This window comes from Balaenoptera physalus, assembly GCF_965194825.1.
Source record: "Balaenoptera physalus genome assembly, chromosome: 10".
In the NCBI taxonomy this organism is placed as follows: domain Eukaryota; kingdom Metazoa; phylum Chordata; class Mammalia; order Artiodactyla; family Balaenopteridae; genus Balaenoptera; species Balaenoptera physalus.
In genome coordinates this window covers 101,822,548-101,837,328 of record NC_138889.1, presented here as the reverse complement: position 1 = coordinate 101,837,328, position 14,781 = coordinate 101,822,548, and the positions used below count along the sequence as shown (strand labels likewise).

Here is a 14,781-nt window from a genome sequence, read left to right as displayed (position 1 = left end):
AGAGTGATGGCCCAAGCTGATGGATCGCTGCGCTGAGAGTCTAGGAAATACAAAGCCGAGTTCTATTTGGAGCTGAGGTGACGGGTACACAGGAGGCTCTGAACAGATTTTTGTGCTGAATCGAGATTTTGCTCAGAAAGACGAAACACCTTTACCTTCTGTAGGTGTCCTGTGATCTAAGAAAGGTACTACTTCTGGAGAATGTGTGAGGGGCTTGTGACTTGCAAGCTTGTGACCCCCCTCAACCCCTCCCCCCCCCCACCGCTTCAGCAACACTGGCTCCTTCGTATTCCTCTGATGAGTCGATTCCTTTCCATACTCAGGCCTGTAAACCGTTCTGCTTCTGCTGTTTGCAAGGCTGGCTCTTTCTCATTCTTCTGCTCTCAGCTCAAATTTCATTTCCTCAGAGAGTTCTCCCACGACATTGAGTTCCTCTCCATCGCTTCTGCATATTTTATTTTCTTATGGAATATGGATTGGAATCCAAAGTTACCTTATTCATTTCCTTGTTACCTGACTTTCTCTCTAGACTCTAAGCTCCATGAGGGCAGGGACTTTGTCATGTTCATGGCTGTATGCCCAGGGCCTAGCAAATTGCCTGGGTCATATGAAGTGCTCAATAAATGGATAGCGAATAAATAAATGATTTAATTAGTTAGTAGAAATATGGAACGGGAATTTGGGGGCCTGTTCCTGGGATGATCTGAAAGCCAGGTTTGGGTACCAATGGTTGAACAGTGCAATATTGTTGATTGCCAGCTGCATTTAGTGATAAGATGTCTGTAATTTTAAGGGCATGAAAAGGGCATTGTGGGGGGGCTTCCCTGGTGGCACAGTGGTTGAGAATCCACCTGCCAGTGCAGGGGACATGGGTTCGAGCCCTGGTCCGGGAAGATTCCACATGCTGTGGAGCAACTAAGCCCGTGCACCACGACTACTGAGCCCGCGTGCTGCAACTACTGAAGCCTGCGCTCCTAGAGCCCGTGCTCCACAACGAGAGAAGCCACCACAATGAGAAGCCGGCACACTGCAACAAAGAGTAGCCCCAGCTCGCTGCAACTAGAGGAAGCCCATGCGCAGCAAGGACCCAATGCAGCCAAAAAAAAAAAAAAAAAAAAAAAAGAAAAACAGAAAAAAAGTCATTGTGGAAAAAGGACTTCATCTGTTAAAGATACAATTAGATGAAGAAAATATGGCTAAATGTTGACAATTGTCAAATCTTGGTGATGGGTGATTAATATGTGGAAGTTCAATATATTGTGCTCTCCGCTTTTCTGTACTTTAAAAATTTTCCCTAATAAATAAAAATCTAAAAAAAAAAAGATTCATTTTTATTGAGCATCTGTCATGGACTAGGTGCTTTAAATACATCATCTTTTTTGTTCGTTTGTTTTGTAATGATTTTTAAAACTTTATTTTGAAATAATTATAGGTTTATAGGAAGTTGCATAAATAGTACAGAGAGGGTACAGAAGGTTAAATTTTGCTTAAGATTTATCCACTGAAGGCTAAATCTTACATAACTATATGCAATATCAAAGCCAGGAAATTGGCATTGGTACAATGACGTGTATACTTCTACGACAGCTTAGATTTGAATAAACACCTTCTCCCACAATCAGGGCACAGAACCAATTTCATCAACACAAAGATCTCCCTTGTGCTGTCCCCTTAGGCACACCTCCTTCCCTCCCCCCACCAACTCTAACCCTAGGCAACCATTAATCTCTTCTCCCATCTCTATAATATTGTCATTTTGAGAATGTGATTTAAATGGAATCATACAGTATGTAACCTTTCATAAAACCTAATAAAAATCCCATCTAGGAAGCAGATTCCTCTCTTAAGAACCCATCTCCTTTTTCCATGCAATTTCTTAATACTCCATAATATGTTGACTATATTCTCAAAAGTAAAAACCAGGATAACATATATACAATAACATACGTAGCAGCATTATCATAATAGCCCCAAACTGGAAACAACCCAAAAGTCCATCAATAGGAGAATAGATAAATGAACTGTGGCTTATTTATACAATCAAACACTAGACAGCCATCAAAAAGAATGAATAAGAGATACACACGACAGTATGGATGAAATCTTACGGATGCTACATTGAGCTAAAGAAGTGAGGCACAAAACAGAAAACAATGTATAATTTCATTTACATGAAGTTCAAGAGTAGGCAGAACTAACTGATGGTGACAGAAGTCAGAATAGTGGTTCACTGCAGAAGAGGGAGTATTGACTGGGAAGGAACATGAGATAACTTTTTAAGGTGCTGGAAATATTTTGTATCTTGATCTGGGTGATAGTTATAAAAATGAATATATATTTAAAAATTAAGTTTGCGTGTTTTACTACTTTACTATCTGAATGCTATACCTAAATTTTAAAGTATCAAGGCACAGGGTTTGACAAAGAGTTTGAGTCCTTAGAGCAGTAATGAGGGCAATATTTAAAATTGGGACTTCCTTAGGGAAGCATATGGTGACCAGTCATGTAAAGTGTCTAGCCCACCTTCTCCTATAGGCAGTGTACCACTGCATCATTAATTTGCATCTTCTAAATTTCGTTTACTGGGAAATCCCTTGAAAAATCCAGGGATTGAGGTGGGTTTTTCTTGGGGGGGGGTGCGGGAGGGGGGCGTGCAGACCGAGAAATACATTAAGTCTTGAAAGATGAAGAGTTCACAAGTACCCTCCGTCTTCCTCACCCAAACACACTAGGTTAGTTCTGGTGGCAGCCACAATGGTCCTATTCATCTCTTTAGGGCCCAGGGCGTCTAACAGAAGCTGACTAAAACATACTGTATACTTGACTCATCTTTCTGCAAGCAGGAACCGTGCCTCGCTTGTCTCTGCAACCCCAGAGAAAGCTTAGCGACCTACACACAGCTGTATTCACACAAAGGGCCTCTGAGCATTGGTCCTCAAACTTGGCTGCACATGGGATTCACCTGGGGAGTTTTAAGATGTACTGATGCCTGGGTCCTACTCCCAGGGATTCTGATTTAATTGGTATGAAGTGAGCCCTGGGCTTCGGGATTATTTTAAGCGTCCCAGGTGACCTTAAGTACATCACAATCTGAGAGCTGCACTTTGGCGGCATTCTTCCTACTCCGCGCCTGATTTGCGCTCTGGCCTCAGCTCTCCGGAGGTGAGGGCGAGGTTCACTGAGTTCTGTGGTCCTGCCCCTCTTACAGAACCAATAAACTCAAACCTCTCCGTGACACCCCTAAGGACAAGAATTCTAACCAGTCTGCAGGCGCTCTGCGCCCCGCTCAAGCCTCTATGGTATTTTGGAGTCCTCTCTAGCATTTGGGAGACGCCTTAACCAGGGCCAGCAGCTCCCTCTCTATGGTAGCAGATTTTCCTGCGCCGCCTCGTTGGTACTTCATTCCGGAAGCGCGCACGGATCAGAGAAGAGGCGGGACTTCCCTCCCGGAAGTGACCCAGGTGCTTCCGCCCTATCCTACCTGAGCGGCCGGTGAGTTTCTAGTGTTTACCCGAAGTTGGGGACATAGGGGGCGTTGTGGCTGGCCCCAGGCCGTGGTGAGTGACGTCTGACCTCAAGGTGATCCTGATGATGGCGCCGCCATTTCAGAGGTGTAGACCCTGGGCTGGGGCCCGGGCGCCTTAGTTCCGCGTATGATCGAATTCTTAGGGCCCCGCAGGTTCATGCTCCGTTCCGGTCTCCCCTTCTTCTCCTGGATAGAGGTGACTTAGAGGGATTGGGAGTCAGGGCTCCGGGGCTCGAGTTCCAGCCCCGCCACTGACATGTTCTGTGACCTTGGGCTAGGCAGTGTTCCCCTTCGGGGCCTCAGTTCCCACATCTGTGAAATGGGACTTTTGAGTTCACTGAGGTCAGTAGCCCCTGCTGGTCTGATGCCCTCTGATTCCTCCACATCCTCCAGCCCCTGCGATGGGAAGGTGAATGGGAGGGGTGGGTGCTGACCATGATGTCTGCCCCCAGGATTAGGAGGCCAGAGGGAGATCTCTTCCACGGTGCAGGGCTGAAATGGACCCGCTTAGGGCCCAGCAGCTGGCGGCAGAGCTGGAGGTAGAGATGATGGCTGATATGTACAACAGGTAAGGGCTGATTCTGCACTGCCTTGTCTTAGAGAATGATCCCAGGTCACTCTTGCCAAGGCAGAGGTGGATAACTTCTGAAAGTTATTTTCCTCATTCTGGGGGAACCTGAGGCCCGGGCTTACCCTCCCGGCACCCCCAACTCCCGCCCCATGCTTAAGGGCTAATGCAGACGCAGTGTGGGGTCACTAGAAGGAATTGGGCGTTTAGGTTGGGATGGAATTGGCGATGTAGGAGCTGAGCAGGAAGAGAAGGTCCCGTCCAGGCTCTAGTTGTGTTCCAGGAAGAGTAGAGCATTTGCCTTTTGACAAAGAGCACGTAGCCCACTTAGTAGTCAACATTTCTTAAACTCTTAATCCATCTCGGACACATGCTGAGCATTTTATATGCATTATCTTTTTTTAAAGGTGAGGAGATTGAGGTTTCTAGAGGTTAAATAACTCTCTCAGGGTCCACAGCTGGTCAGTAACAATGTCAGGACCAGAAGCTCAGTCTGACTCCTAACTAGTGCCCATAACCATCTGGCAAATTTGGGAGCAAATCGTAGCTGCGCCAACCACCACTACTATGGCCTTGGGCAAGTTACATGGACTGTTAGACCAGTGGTTTCCCCATCTGTAAAGTGGAGTTAATAGGACCTTCCTCACAGAGACATTATCAATATTAAATGTAAAAGTATATGACAAGCTCTTAGCATTAAGCCCAACACAAGTCAAGTAAGCAGTCAACAAATATTTGCAATTTTTATTGGCTTAAGCTCTCTGGTATCCTCCCTAGATTCGTTGTTTTATCTTGGAGGCTATTAGAATAATTTTTAAAGGCAGGCTGTAAAGTCAGGCTACCTGGGTTCATAGCCCAGCTTTATGTGATCCTGAGGCTCTGTGCCTTCATTTCCTTATCTGTAAAAAGGGGGATAATGATTGTGCCGACCTCATAGGGTTATCATAAGAACTGTATGACAGAATCCATGTCAAGCACTTAGCGTGATGTCTGGAACATAACTGGTACTCAGCTAATGGTTCCTGTTTAATTAGTCATAAACATGGGCCCCGACAAGGTTCCTGCTCTCAAGGATCTTCCAAGATAGTTGAGGTGCAAACTGAGGATTTACACTGCCTTCTTGGGAGGTGAAATCAGTATAGCAGGGCAGGAATGGCTGAGGGTTCCTGGTATGCCACAGGATGCTGCTGACCTGACCTTGCCCTTCCTTCTTTCTAGAATGACCAGTGCCTGCCACCGGAAGTGCGTGCCTCCCCACTACAAGGAAGCAGAACTGTCCAAGGGCGAGTCTGTGTGCCTGGACCGGTGTGTCTCCAAGTACCTGGACATCCATGAGCGGATGGGCAAAAAGTTGACAGAATTGTCTATGCAGGACGAAGAGTTGATGAAGAGGGTGCAGCAGAGTTCCGGGCCTGCATGAGGTCCCAGGCAGTACACCTCAAGGTGCACCCTGTCCTTTCCCACTTGTCTAATAAAAGTGTCCCCATTGGGTGTCATCTGTGAAGACTGCCAGGCCTAGGCTCTTTCTGGAGAGTCTCCAGGAGCCCAGGGTATGATGGAGCTCTTTCCCGGTCGAAGAAGGGGTATTTGTCACACTGGCATGTGACTGTGTGTGTGTTTATATATATTATATATTAAAACAAGTTTGTTGACACCTACAGTGTGCAAAGCAGTGTGCCTGGCACTTGGGAGTAAAGGCAGCAGACACAGCCTCTGCCAGCAGAGGGAGTCTAACGTAGTGTTTAAAAGCATAGACTGGTACCGTGGCTTAAGTTTACATTCCACGGCAGCCACTTGCTGTGTGACCCTGAACGTGTCATTTCCCTGTGCGTAGCTTCCTCATCTGTAAAGTGGGGAGAATCAGGGCTGTTGTGAAGATTAAATGAGTTAATATGAATAAACTATTTAGAATAATGCCTGGGCCATAGAAAGTGCCCAGTATATATTATTTATGTCTCACAACTTAAAATCAAGTGCAGGCAGGCATTTTCCTCAATGATATAAAGGAACGATTTAGAGGAGAGGGTGGAAAGTAGATGGAACTTAAGAAGGAAGTAGCCACAACCTCTTGGTTCTAAACAGCAATATCGAAACATGTGAAGGGACCCAGCTTCACGTGTGATGTGTGTGATTTGGGGAGGGGACCGAGTGATAAGCACTGCCATTCAGTGTTCACCTGGATCTGAATCAGGGACTGCGCTCCTCACTCTTCATGGGGTATCCAGTCTCATCCACTCAGCAGGCTAAAGGCCCTGTTAGGAAATGGGGGCTCAGAGAGGTGGTGGTTTGCTGGAGGTCACAGGAGAGGAGCAATGACGGAGGTCAGGGTTGACTGCTCTCGGAGGAGAGGCCGCACCCACTTCCTGTCCTGAGGGTGCCCTTGGAGAACTGCGCAGTTCTCAAAATGTGTGGTTCACTGCAGAAGGAATTTTGGTTGACGCCAGTGCCACTGATAGCAGTACCTTCACAGCAGAGGGAGGTGTCTGGGATGTAACCTCACCAGGTCGTTGGGCTCACAGGAAAGGAGACGGTAGAGGCAGTGAGTTTCAGGCTTAAAAGTACATGTCCAGGGAATTCCCTGGCGGTCCAGTGGTTGGGACTTGGCGCTTTCACTGCCGAGGGCCTGGGTTCATTTCTTGGTCAGGAGCTAGGATCCTACAAGCTGCGCAGTGTGGCCAAAAAAAAAAAATCCAGGTTCAAGTCAGACCACCTGGGATGAAAGTTTCTGGCTGTGTGATCATGGGTGAGGCATTTGACTACTCTGTGCCTCAGTTACCCTATCTACAAAGCGATAAAAGTACCTACTTCATTGAGTGGTTGTGAAGGTGAAATGTGTTAATAACTAAAGCACTTAGGAAAGTGCCTAATTCTCCCACGTTAAATACTCAATAATGTTAGCTCTTTTTTTTTTTTTTTTTAATTGCTAACTTTGATGTAAGGAGTCTCGGAATAGACCCCCTGAAAACTTCAAAACTATTGTCCATTTACCTTAAGGGTGGGCAGAGAGCTAAGGCTCCTTTCTAGGTACTGAAGTGCCAACTTGGGTCAACAGGTGGCGCTGTCTGCTCACGGGAATCAGCACTGCTGTGGCCAGTTCTACAAATGTGTATTATTCGTGTATTCCTTGCGGCCGTTGTACTAGGAAGAGCAGGGTGGTGAGGAAAACAGATATTGTACCTGCCCTCAGGTTTAGCAAGAAACGTCAAAAATCTTCAGAGCACATAGCTGGAACATCTAGAAGGGGTCGTAGAGAATGGAGAGAATAGGTTCCAGCTGGACGGAGAGCACTTGCAAAAGCTTTGAAGTGGCAGAAAGTGTGGAGCCGTCAAGAAACAAAGCTTTGGCCTGCCCGGAGTGCCAAGTGGGAAGGCAGGTAGTGGTGAGGGATGAGACCTGCCCGAGGGCTGGGCAGGCGCAGCTCCAAAGAGCCTGATGAGCTGAGTTTTTTAAAAGAGTTTGGATTTTCTCCGAAGGGCATCAGCAAACTGTTGAAGGATGTAAACCCTGGCCGTGAAAATGACAGATGTGCATTTTATTTATTATTATTATTATTTTTTAATTCTCTTTTTCCTTTTTTTTTTTTTTTTAAACTTTGGGTTTATTTATTTATTTATGGCTGTGTTGGGTCTTCGTTTCTGTGCGAGGGCTTTCTCTAGTTGCGGCAAGTGGGGGCCACTCTTCATCGCGGTGCGCGGGCCTCTCACTATCGTGGCCTCTCTTGTTGCGGAGCACAGGCTCCAGACGCGCAGGCTCAGTAATTGTGTCTCACGGGCCCAGCTGCTCTGTGGCATGTGGGGTCTTCCCAGACCAGGGCTCGAACCTGTGACCCCTGCATTGGCGGCAGATTCTCAACCACTGCGCCACCAGGGAAGCCCCAGATGTGCATTTTAAAGCTCCCTCTAGCTGTCAGCCAGGTGGATAGTGGTAGATGATGGCTTAATGGATTCAGGGGAGACATGCCAGGGAGCTGGTGAGGAAACAGGGGGATGATACCAGTAGGAATAGCTATCGAGTTGCTACATTGTGCTAATAAGTGTATTATTTCAGTTAAAACTCATAACAACTCTGAGGCAGGTACCATTATTCTTATCTTATAGGTGAAGAAGTTGAGGCTCCGAAAAGTTAGTAACTTGCTGAAGGTCATACAACAAGCAAGTGCTAGAGCCCGGATTCCAGCTAATTCAGACACCAGAGCCCACTTTTACCCACCCCTCTAGGACTGGAGTGCGGGTGTGGGTAGGGAATGCTCCCTAATGTCAGCAATGTCATATTTTATTCAGCAATAGTTGTTGTTGGCTTGCTGCATGCAGAGAGCTGTAGAAAGTGTGCAAGTGAATTAACTAGGTCCCTGCCTTCGGTGAACAAGTGTGGCAGTTGGGAGGGTGGGCATAGGAGAGATGGAACAAACATATAAAGAGTAGTAGAATAGGTTAGGCCTTTTCTGCCATCGAGAAGAGTCAAAAACTGAATTCTCACATGTGTGTTTGCTAGTTTCATTTATTTCATAAATTTATGTATTTATTTATTTATTTTTGGCTGCATTGGGTCTTTGTTGCCATGCTCGGGCTTTCTCTAGTTGTGGTGAGCGGGGGCTATTCTTCATTGCGGTGCGCGGGCTTCTCATTGCGGTGGCTTCTTGTTGCAGAGCACGGGCTGTAGGTGTGTGGGCTTCAGTAGTTGTGGCACGTGGGCTCAGTAGTTGTGGCTCGGGGGCTCTAGAGCGCAGGCTCAGTAGTTGTGGCGCACGGGCTTAGTTGCTCCGCGGCGATTATCAGTTTTAAAAGCCAGGAGGTGTCTCATAAACATCAGGACTTTGGCTTCTTTTGAAAAGTTAGAAGATCTGACAAGTCAGCCTACATTCCTGCTTGGCGGTGGTCTGCTGCTGGAGGATGGGTGGAGGCTCAGCTGTCCACCAAACCTCCCACCTCTCATGTCTTCCCTCGTCACCATCTGCTTGACCTGTAGGCATTTGGTCTGCACCTTCTGCTCTTTGGGTTTTCAGATGTGCCGGACACTATATGAGGAAACGTGTAACGGTCCTGGAGTGGGCAGCCTCTGAGATGGCTCCTAATGATCCTGCCCGCTGCTGTTCATTCCTGTTCATTCCTAGTATAATCTCCTTCCCTTGAGCGTGCACTAGACCTAAACAGAGACTTGCTTCTAACAAACAGGACAGAGCAAAGGTGATGAAAGCTGCTTCCAAGGTTAAGACACAAAAGATGGTAATGGCCATCTTGTTATTGTCTCTCTCTCTCTCTCTTCCTCCCCTTCTCCTCCTCTCCTCTTCCTTGCAAAATCTGTTGAAGCAAGCTTCCATGTTGTGAGCTGCCCTATGAAGAGGCCCATGTGGTGGGGAACCCAGGGCAGCCTCCAGCCCACAGCCAGTGAGGAACTGAATCCTGCTGGCAACCACATGAGTGAGCTCAGAAGCAGATCTTTCCCCAGTCAGACTTTCAGATGACTAGAGCCCTGGCTGGCACTTTGCAGCCCTGTGAGAGACCCTGAAGCAGAGGACCCAACTAGGCTGCACCCTGACTCCCAGCCTAGAGAAACTGAGATGATAAATGTTGATTTAAGCCATTACATTTTGGGGTAATTTGTTACGCAGCAACGGTTAACCACTACACAGACAGTTCTCACAACTGTTACAGTCGTCAAAGACTATGTTTGGTCATTCTACACCCACACCTGCAAGGGACCAGGCACTGTTCCAGGCATCTGGGGTACACCAATGAACAAAATAAAGATTGTTGCCCACTTGGAACTTATATTGTAGGTCAACGGTTTTGCATAGAAGTCTGGGTTGGCAGTGCTATTTTGAAGGAAAGACAGCCCCTTCAGCTCCTGGGAGAAGGTTCTTAACCTTTCACATCTTGGGCCCCTTTGAAACGCCAACAAAAGCCACAGACTGGTTCTTCAGAAAATTGTTCACGCACAGAATTTTGCATGCAATTTTAGGGATTTTCATTAGAATTCTTGTGGGCTGACCTGGGGGGAGCCTTGTGACAAGCATTTTTTTAAATGCTGGGGCAAAGAGAAACAAGACAGAAAATCAAAGGGGGGAGGCATATTAAAACCAGTCACTTTTACAGTTGTGATAAGCGCTGTAAGAGATGCCCAGGGAAGTGTGGGGCTATGTAAAGGGATGACCCCCCAAGTCTGGGTGCTCAGGGAAGGCTGTCCCCCTGAAAGCGATGTAGGTGAGTGAGATTTGAAGGATGGGTGGGTAGGAATTTGCCAGGTTGGGGGCAGTGGTGGGTGGTGGCTTCTTTGTTAAGTGGTGGGAGGATAGTGGTGGGGCAGGTGGGCTCAGGTCCCTATCCTCTGGCCCATACAGTCTATCAGAGGAAACAGACAACGTCGTGATGAGTGTTATCAAAGGGTGACGCGAATGTTATACGAGTCATATAGCAAAGGGATTTATTGCTGGAGTCAGGCAAGGAGCCTTCCTGTAGGAAGTGCCCGTTAAGTCAAAATCTGAAGGATTAGTTAGATGGGCCAGGGTGGGGGAATGTTCCAGGCCCAGATGGGAGAACACGGGGTTTTAATGGATGAGAACAGGTCACAACAGTGAAAGCATAGAGAAGAGAGAGGCCAGAAGGGAGGTGAGGGCAGCAGGAGGGCTCGGATGGACTAGGGGGCATTGTTGGGAGTTTGTACGTTTGCCCAACAGTCGTGGACACTTCCAAGGGGAGAGGCCTGGTTGAAGCCAGGATCATTCAGACCGGAAGGTGGACTCACTGGCACGAGTGGAATCGGGAAGGCGAGGCTGAAAGGGTCGCAGGAGTCCAGGCAGGAGTTAACGAGACCTAGGCTTGGGGGCCAGCAGAAGATGGAGAGGAGAAGTCTTTAAAGGCAGGAGCCACAAGCTCGCTGGTAGGTTGGACGTGGAAAGTAAGGCTGGGAGCCGAGTCTGGATAACTTCGCTTTGAGCTTAAGCAACTGTGTGCAAGGTGGTGCTTTTACCAACACAGGCAGCAATGGAGGTAGAGCGAGTTAGGGAGGAGGAGGGTCATTTTCTGTCATCACTGAGCACTTTTTTTTTTTAATTTTTAAATTAAAAAAAATGTTTTTGGCTGCGCTGCGCGGCATGTGGAATCTTAGTTCCCCAACCACGGATGGAAGCCACACCCCCTGCATTGGAAGCGTGGAGTCTTAACCACTGGACCACCAGGGAAGTCCCACTGAGCACTTCTTATTATCTTAGAAGGTCCGGTACAATCGGCCTGTATCTACTTTTCCAGCTGCAGCTTCGTGCCACAGCCCGCCTCATTCTATGTGTTCTTCCATTCAGGCCCTCCTTCAGTTCCCTGAATGTCTCAGGCAGCCTCCTGTTGTAGTGCCTCTGCATGCTGTGTCCTCCTCTTGGGGGTTGATAAATCCTACTGACTCAGACACGGGAAGTCTTATATCTTCAGATTTTGGCACAAACAACACCTTTAAGGACTCCTCCCTGCCCTCCAGTCTAGATCAACGCCCCTCCCCAGTGATATGTTACTTCTCTTCCATGGCGCTTCCTTTATTTTTTTTTATAAATTTATTTATTTTGTTTATTTATTTTTGGCTGCGTTGGGTCTTTGTTGCTGTGCGCGGGCTTTCTCTGGTTGCGGCGAGCGGGGGTTACTCTTCGTTGTGGTGTGTGGGCTTCTCATTGCGGTGGCTTCTCTTGTTGCAGAGCATGGGCTCTAGGCTTCTGTAGTTGTGGCACGTGGGCTCAGTAGTTGTGGCTCGCAGGCTCTAGAGCACAGGCTCAGTAGTTGTGGCACATGGGCTTAGTTGCTCCGCGGCATGTGGGATCTTCCTGGACCAGGGCTCGAACCTGTAACCCCTGCATTGGCAGGAGGATTCTTAGCCACTGCATGGCGCTTCCTTTAGATGCAATTACACTTACTATGTGATAATTTGATTCATCTACTCCTCTCCCCCACTGGACTTTATGTTCTCTGAGGATGGAGTCTGTGTCTTATTCATCCTTCAATCCCTAGTGCCTGATGCATGTGAAAGCGTTTAAAATTTTTTTTAAACTGATATAATTCACATATCATAAAATTCACCCTTTTAAAGTGTCCAATTAAGTGGATTTTAGTGCATTCACAGGGCTGTACCGTCATCACCACTATCTAACTGCGCAACATTTTCACCACCCACAAGAAGAAACCCTATACTCATTAGCAATCACTTCCCATCTCTCCCTCCTCCAGTTTTTGGCAACGACTAATCTACTGTCTCAGTGTACCTGCCTATTCTGGGCATTTCATATGAGTGCACCCCTACAATATGTGATCTTTTGCATCTGGCTTTCACTTAGCATAATGTTTTCAAGGTTCATCCATGTTGTAGCATGTACTAGTACCTCCTTCCTTTTTATGACCAAATCATAATACATTCAATGTTACTATACACATTTTTTTTTTTGGTCACACCTCGCGGCTTGTGGGATCTTAGTTCCCCGACCAGGGATTGAACCCGGGCCTTCAGTAGGGAAAGCGCAGAGTCCTAACCACTGGACCACCAGGGAGTTCCCACTATACACATTGTGTTCATCCATTTGTTAACGGACAATTGGGTTGTTTGCACTTTTTGGCTATTATGAATAACAATGCTATGAACATTTGTGTCCAAGTCTTTGTGTCCACATATGTTCTCAGTTCTCTTGGGTATATACCTAGGAGAGGAATTGCTGGGTCATAGTGGTGACTCTATGTTTAACTATTTGAGTATCAGCCAAACTGTTTTTCCAAAGTGGCTGCACTATTTTATTTACATTCCTCACGCCAAGTTTTACCATAACTATTTGTTAGGCTGAATAAATAATTTCTTCATTGTGAACTGGATACTATTATTTCCAGCACATAATAGACTAGAAGAGTAAGGCTCGGGAGTGTGAGTGCCTTGGGCAAAACTGCGCAACTAATCAGCTGCGGAGCCAGGATTGGGACCCAGCCTGTGATTCACGAGCCAGTACTCCTGTTCACTCAGCTGTGAGGCCGACTCTGGCCACCGGCCTGCAGGAGATCCACTGTGACAGCCCTGTTCTACTCTAGCTATGGGTAGTGTCAAGGGAACAGAGTCTAGAAAGGGATTACTTTTGGGGACAGGAGGAGGGGTTGGTAAATCCTATTGATTCTGATATGGAAGTGTGTCTTAAGTCTCTTCTCTGGGACTTCCCTGGTGGTCCAGTGGTTAAGACTCTGCCCTTCCAATGCAGGGGGTGCAGGTTCGATCCCTGGTGGGGGAACTAAGATCCCACACGCCATGTGGTGTGGCCAAAAAAAAAGTCTCTTCTTTCCTCTATTTTTTTTTTTTTTTAATTATCTGAACTATTACAGTGGCCTCTTAACTGCTTTAAAGTCCCTCTCCTTTCCATTCATTAAACACACAAACCCGACCATATCTATCTCCTCCCTTAAAAACAAACAAAGTAAACCAAAATAAAACAAGAAAACAAAATCCAGGAGTTCCCATCACCTATCTCACAACATGAGAAATCCTTGGTCTGGCAGAGGTCATTCCAAACTGACCACAGTTTCCAGCTCCCTTTCCCACTACCCTCTTCCACTTATTCCATAAATGTTTACCACGGGCTGTTACAGGCCAGGTCCTGGGATAGGTAGCAGGCATACAAATCACCTACAATGTGGTTCCCATGGTGCCTGCCCTCCAGAGATTTATAGCTCATGGGGAGGGAGCAGGCAACTAAACTGATGATTCTAGATTAGTGTGAGGGCTTCATTTCAGGATAGAATAGCGTTTGGGGGGAGTACATGGGCAGGACCCCTAACCCAGCCTAAGAGATCAGAGCTTCCAGAAAAAGGTGAAATTGAGGTGCGTTGTGAAGGATGAGTGCATTAGAAATGAAGAAGGAGGGACTTCCCTGGTGGCACAGTGGTTAAGAATCCGTCTGCCAATGCAGGGGACACGGGTTCGAGCCCTGGTCCGGGCAGATTCCCACATGCCATGGAACAACTAAGCCCGTATGCCACAACTACTGAGCCTGTGCTCTAGAGCCTGCGAGCCACAACTACTGAGCTCATGTGCCACAACTACTGAAGCCCGCACGCCTAGAGCCCGTGCTCCGCAACAAGAAAAGCCACCACAATGAGAAGCCCGTGCATCGCAATGAAGAGTAGCCCCCGCTCGCCACAACTAGAGAAAGCCCATGTGCAGCAACGAAGGCCCAACGCAGCCAAAAATAAATAAATAAATTTATAAAAAAAAAAAGAAAAGAAGGAACAGCAGGTGCAAAGGCCAGGAGGTGTGAAACCAGCTGGCTTCACACTTCATTCCACAGGTATTTACTGAGTGCGTCTTAGGTGCCAGGTGCTGTTTTTGGTGCTGGAGATACAGCAGTGACCACAGCAGACCAGACCCTTGCCCCCATGGAGCTGACAGTTCACAAGGGGAAAATATCAAAATGTCGGTTGGAGATAAGGAACGGCAAGCATTACAGCCACGGGGGCCCATGGACCCCTAGAGTCAGTGGAGGGGGTCCACAAAACACTTGGAGATTGAATGTAAATATATGTGTGTGTTCACGTTCACACAGGCATTTTCATAGAGAATGGACTCATAAAATTTTATTGCATTCTCAAAGGGATCCATCCATGACCGCGTTGGGCCATGGGGTCCTTATTCTAGGGCCCCTTGTGCGAAACTAAGGAGTTTGACCTTGATGTGGAAGTTCTGG

The 14,781-nt window shown here is 47.2% G+C and overlaps 1 protein-coding gene across 6 annotated transcripts; it reads left to right on the top strand.

Annotated features, from left to right (window-relative positions):
* The first annotated feature begins 3,361 nt into the window (after positions 1 to 3,361).
* On the top strand, positions 3,362 to 5,748 carry TIMM10 (translocase of inner mitochondrial membrane 10). 6 transcript variants are annotated; one of them, XM_082476172.1, is made up of 3 exons: positions 3,362 to 3,492; positions 3,979 to 4,094; positions 5,313 to 5,748. In XM_082476172.1, exons 2-3 carry the CDS (start codon positions 4,024 to 4,026, stop codon positions 5,512 to 5,514), a joined length of 273 nt encoding a protein of 90 aa, XP_082332298.1. In that variant the 5' UTR covers positions 3,362 to 3,492; positions 3,979 to 4,023; the 3' UTR covers positions 5,515 to 5,748. The 6 variants fall into 6 exon arrangements, with proteins under 6 accessions (XP_082332298.1, XP_082332300.1, XP_082332301.1 ...); XM_082476174.1 differs by having other exon boundaries at positions 3,483 to 3,557; XM_082476175.1 differs by lacking the exon at positions 3,362 to 3,492 and adding an exon at positions 3,555 to 3,579.
* Positions 5,749 to 14,781: the final 9,033 nt, after the last annotated feature.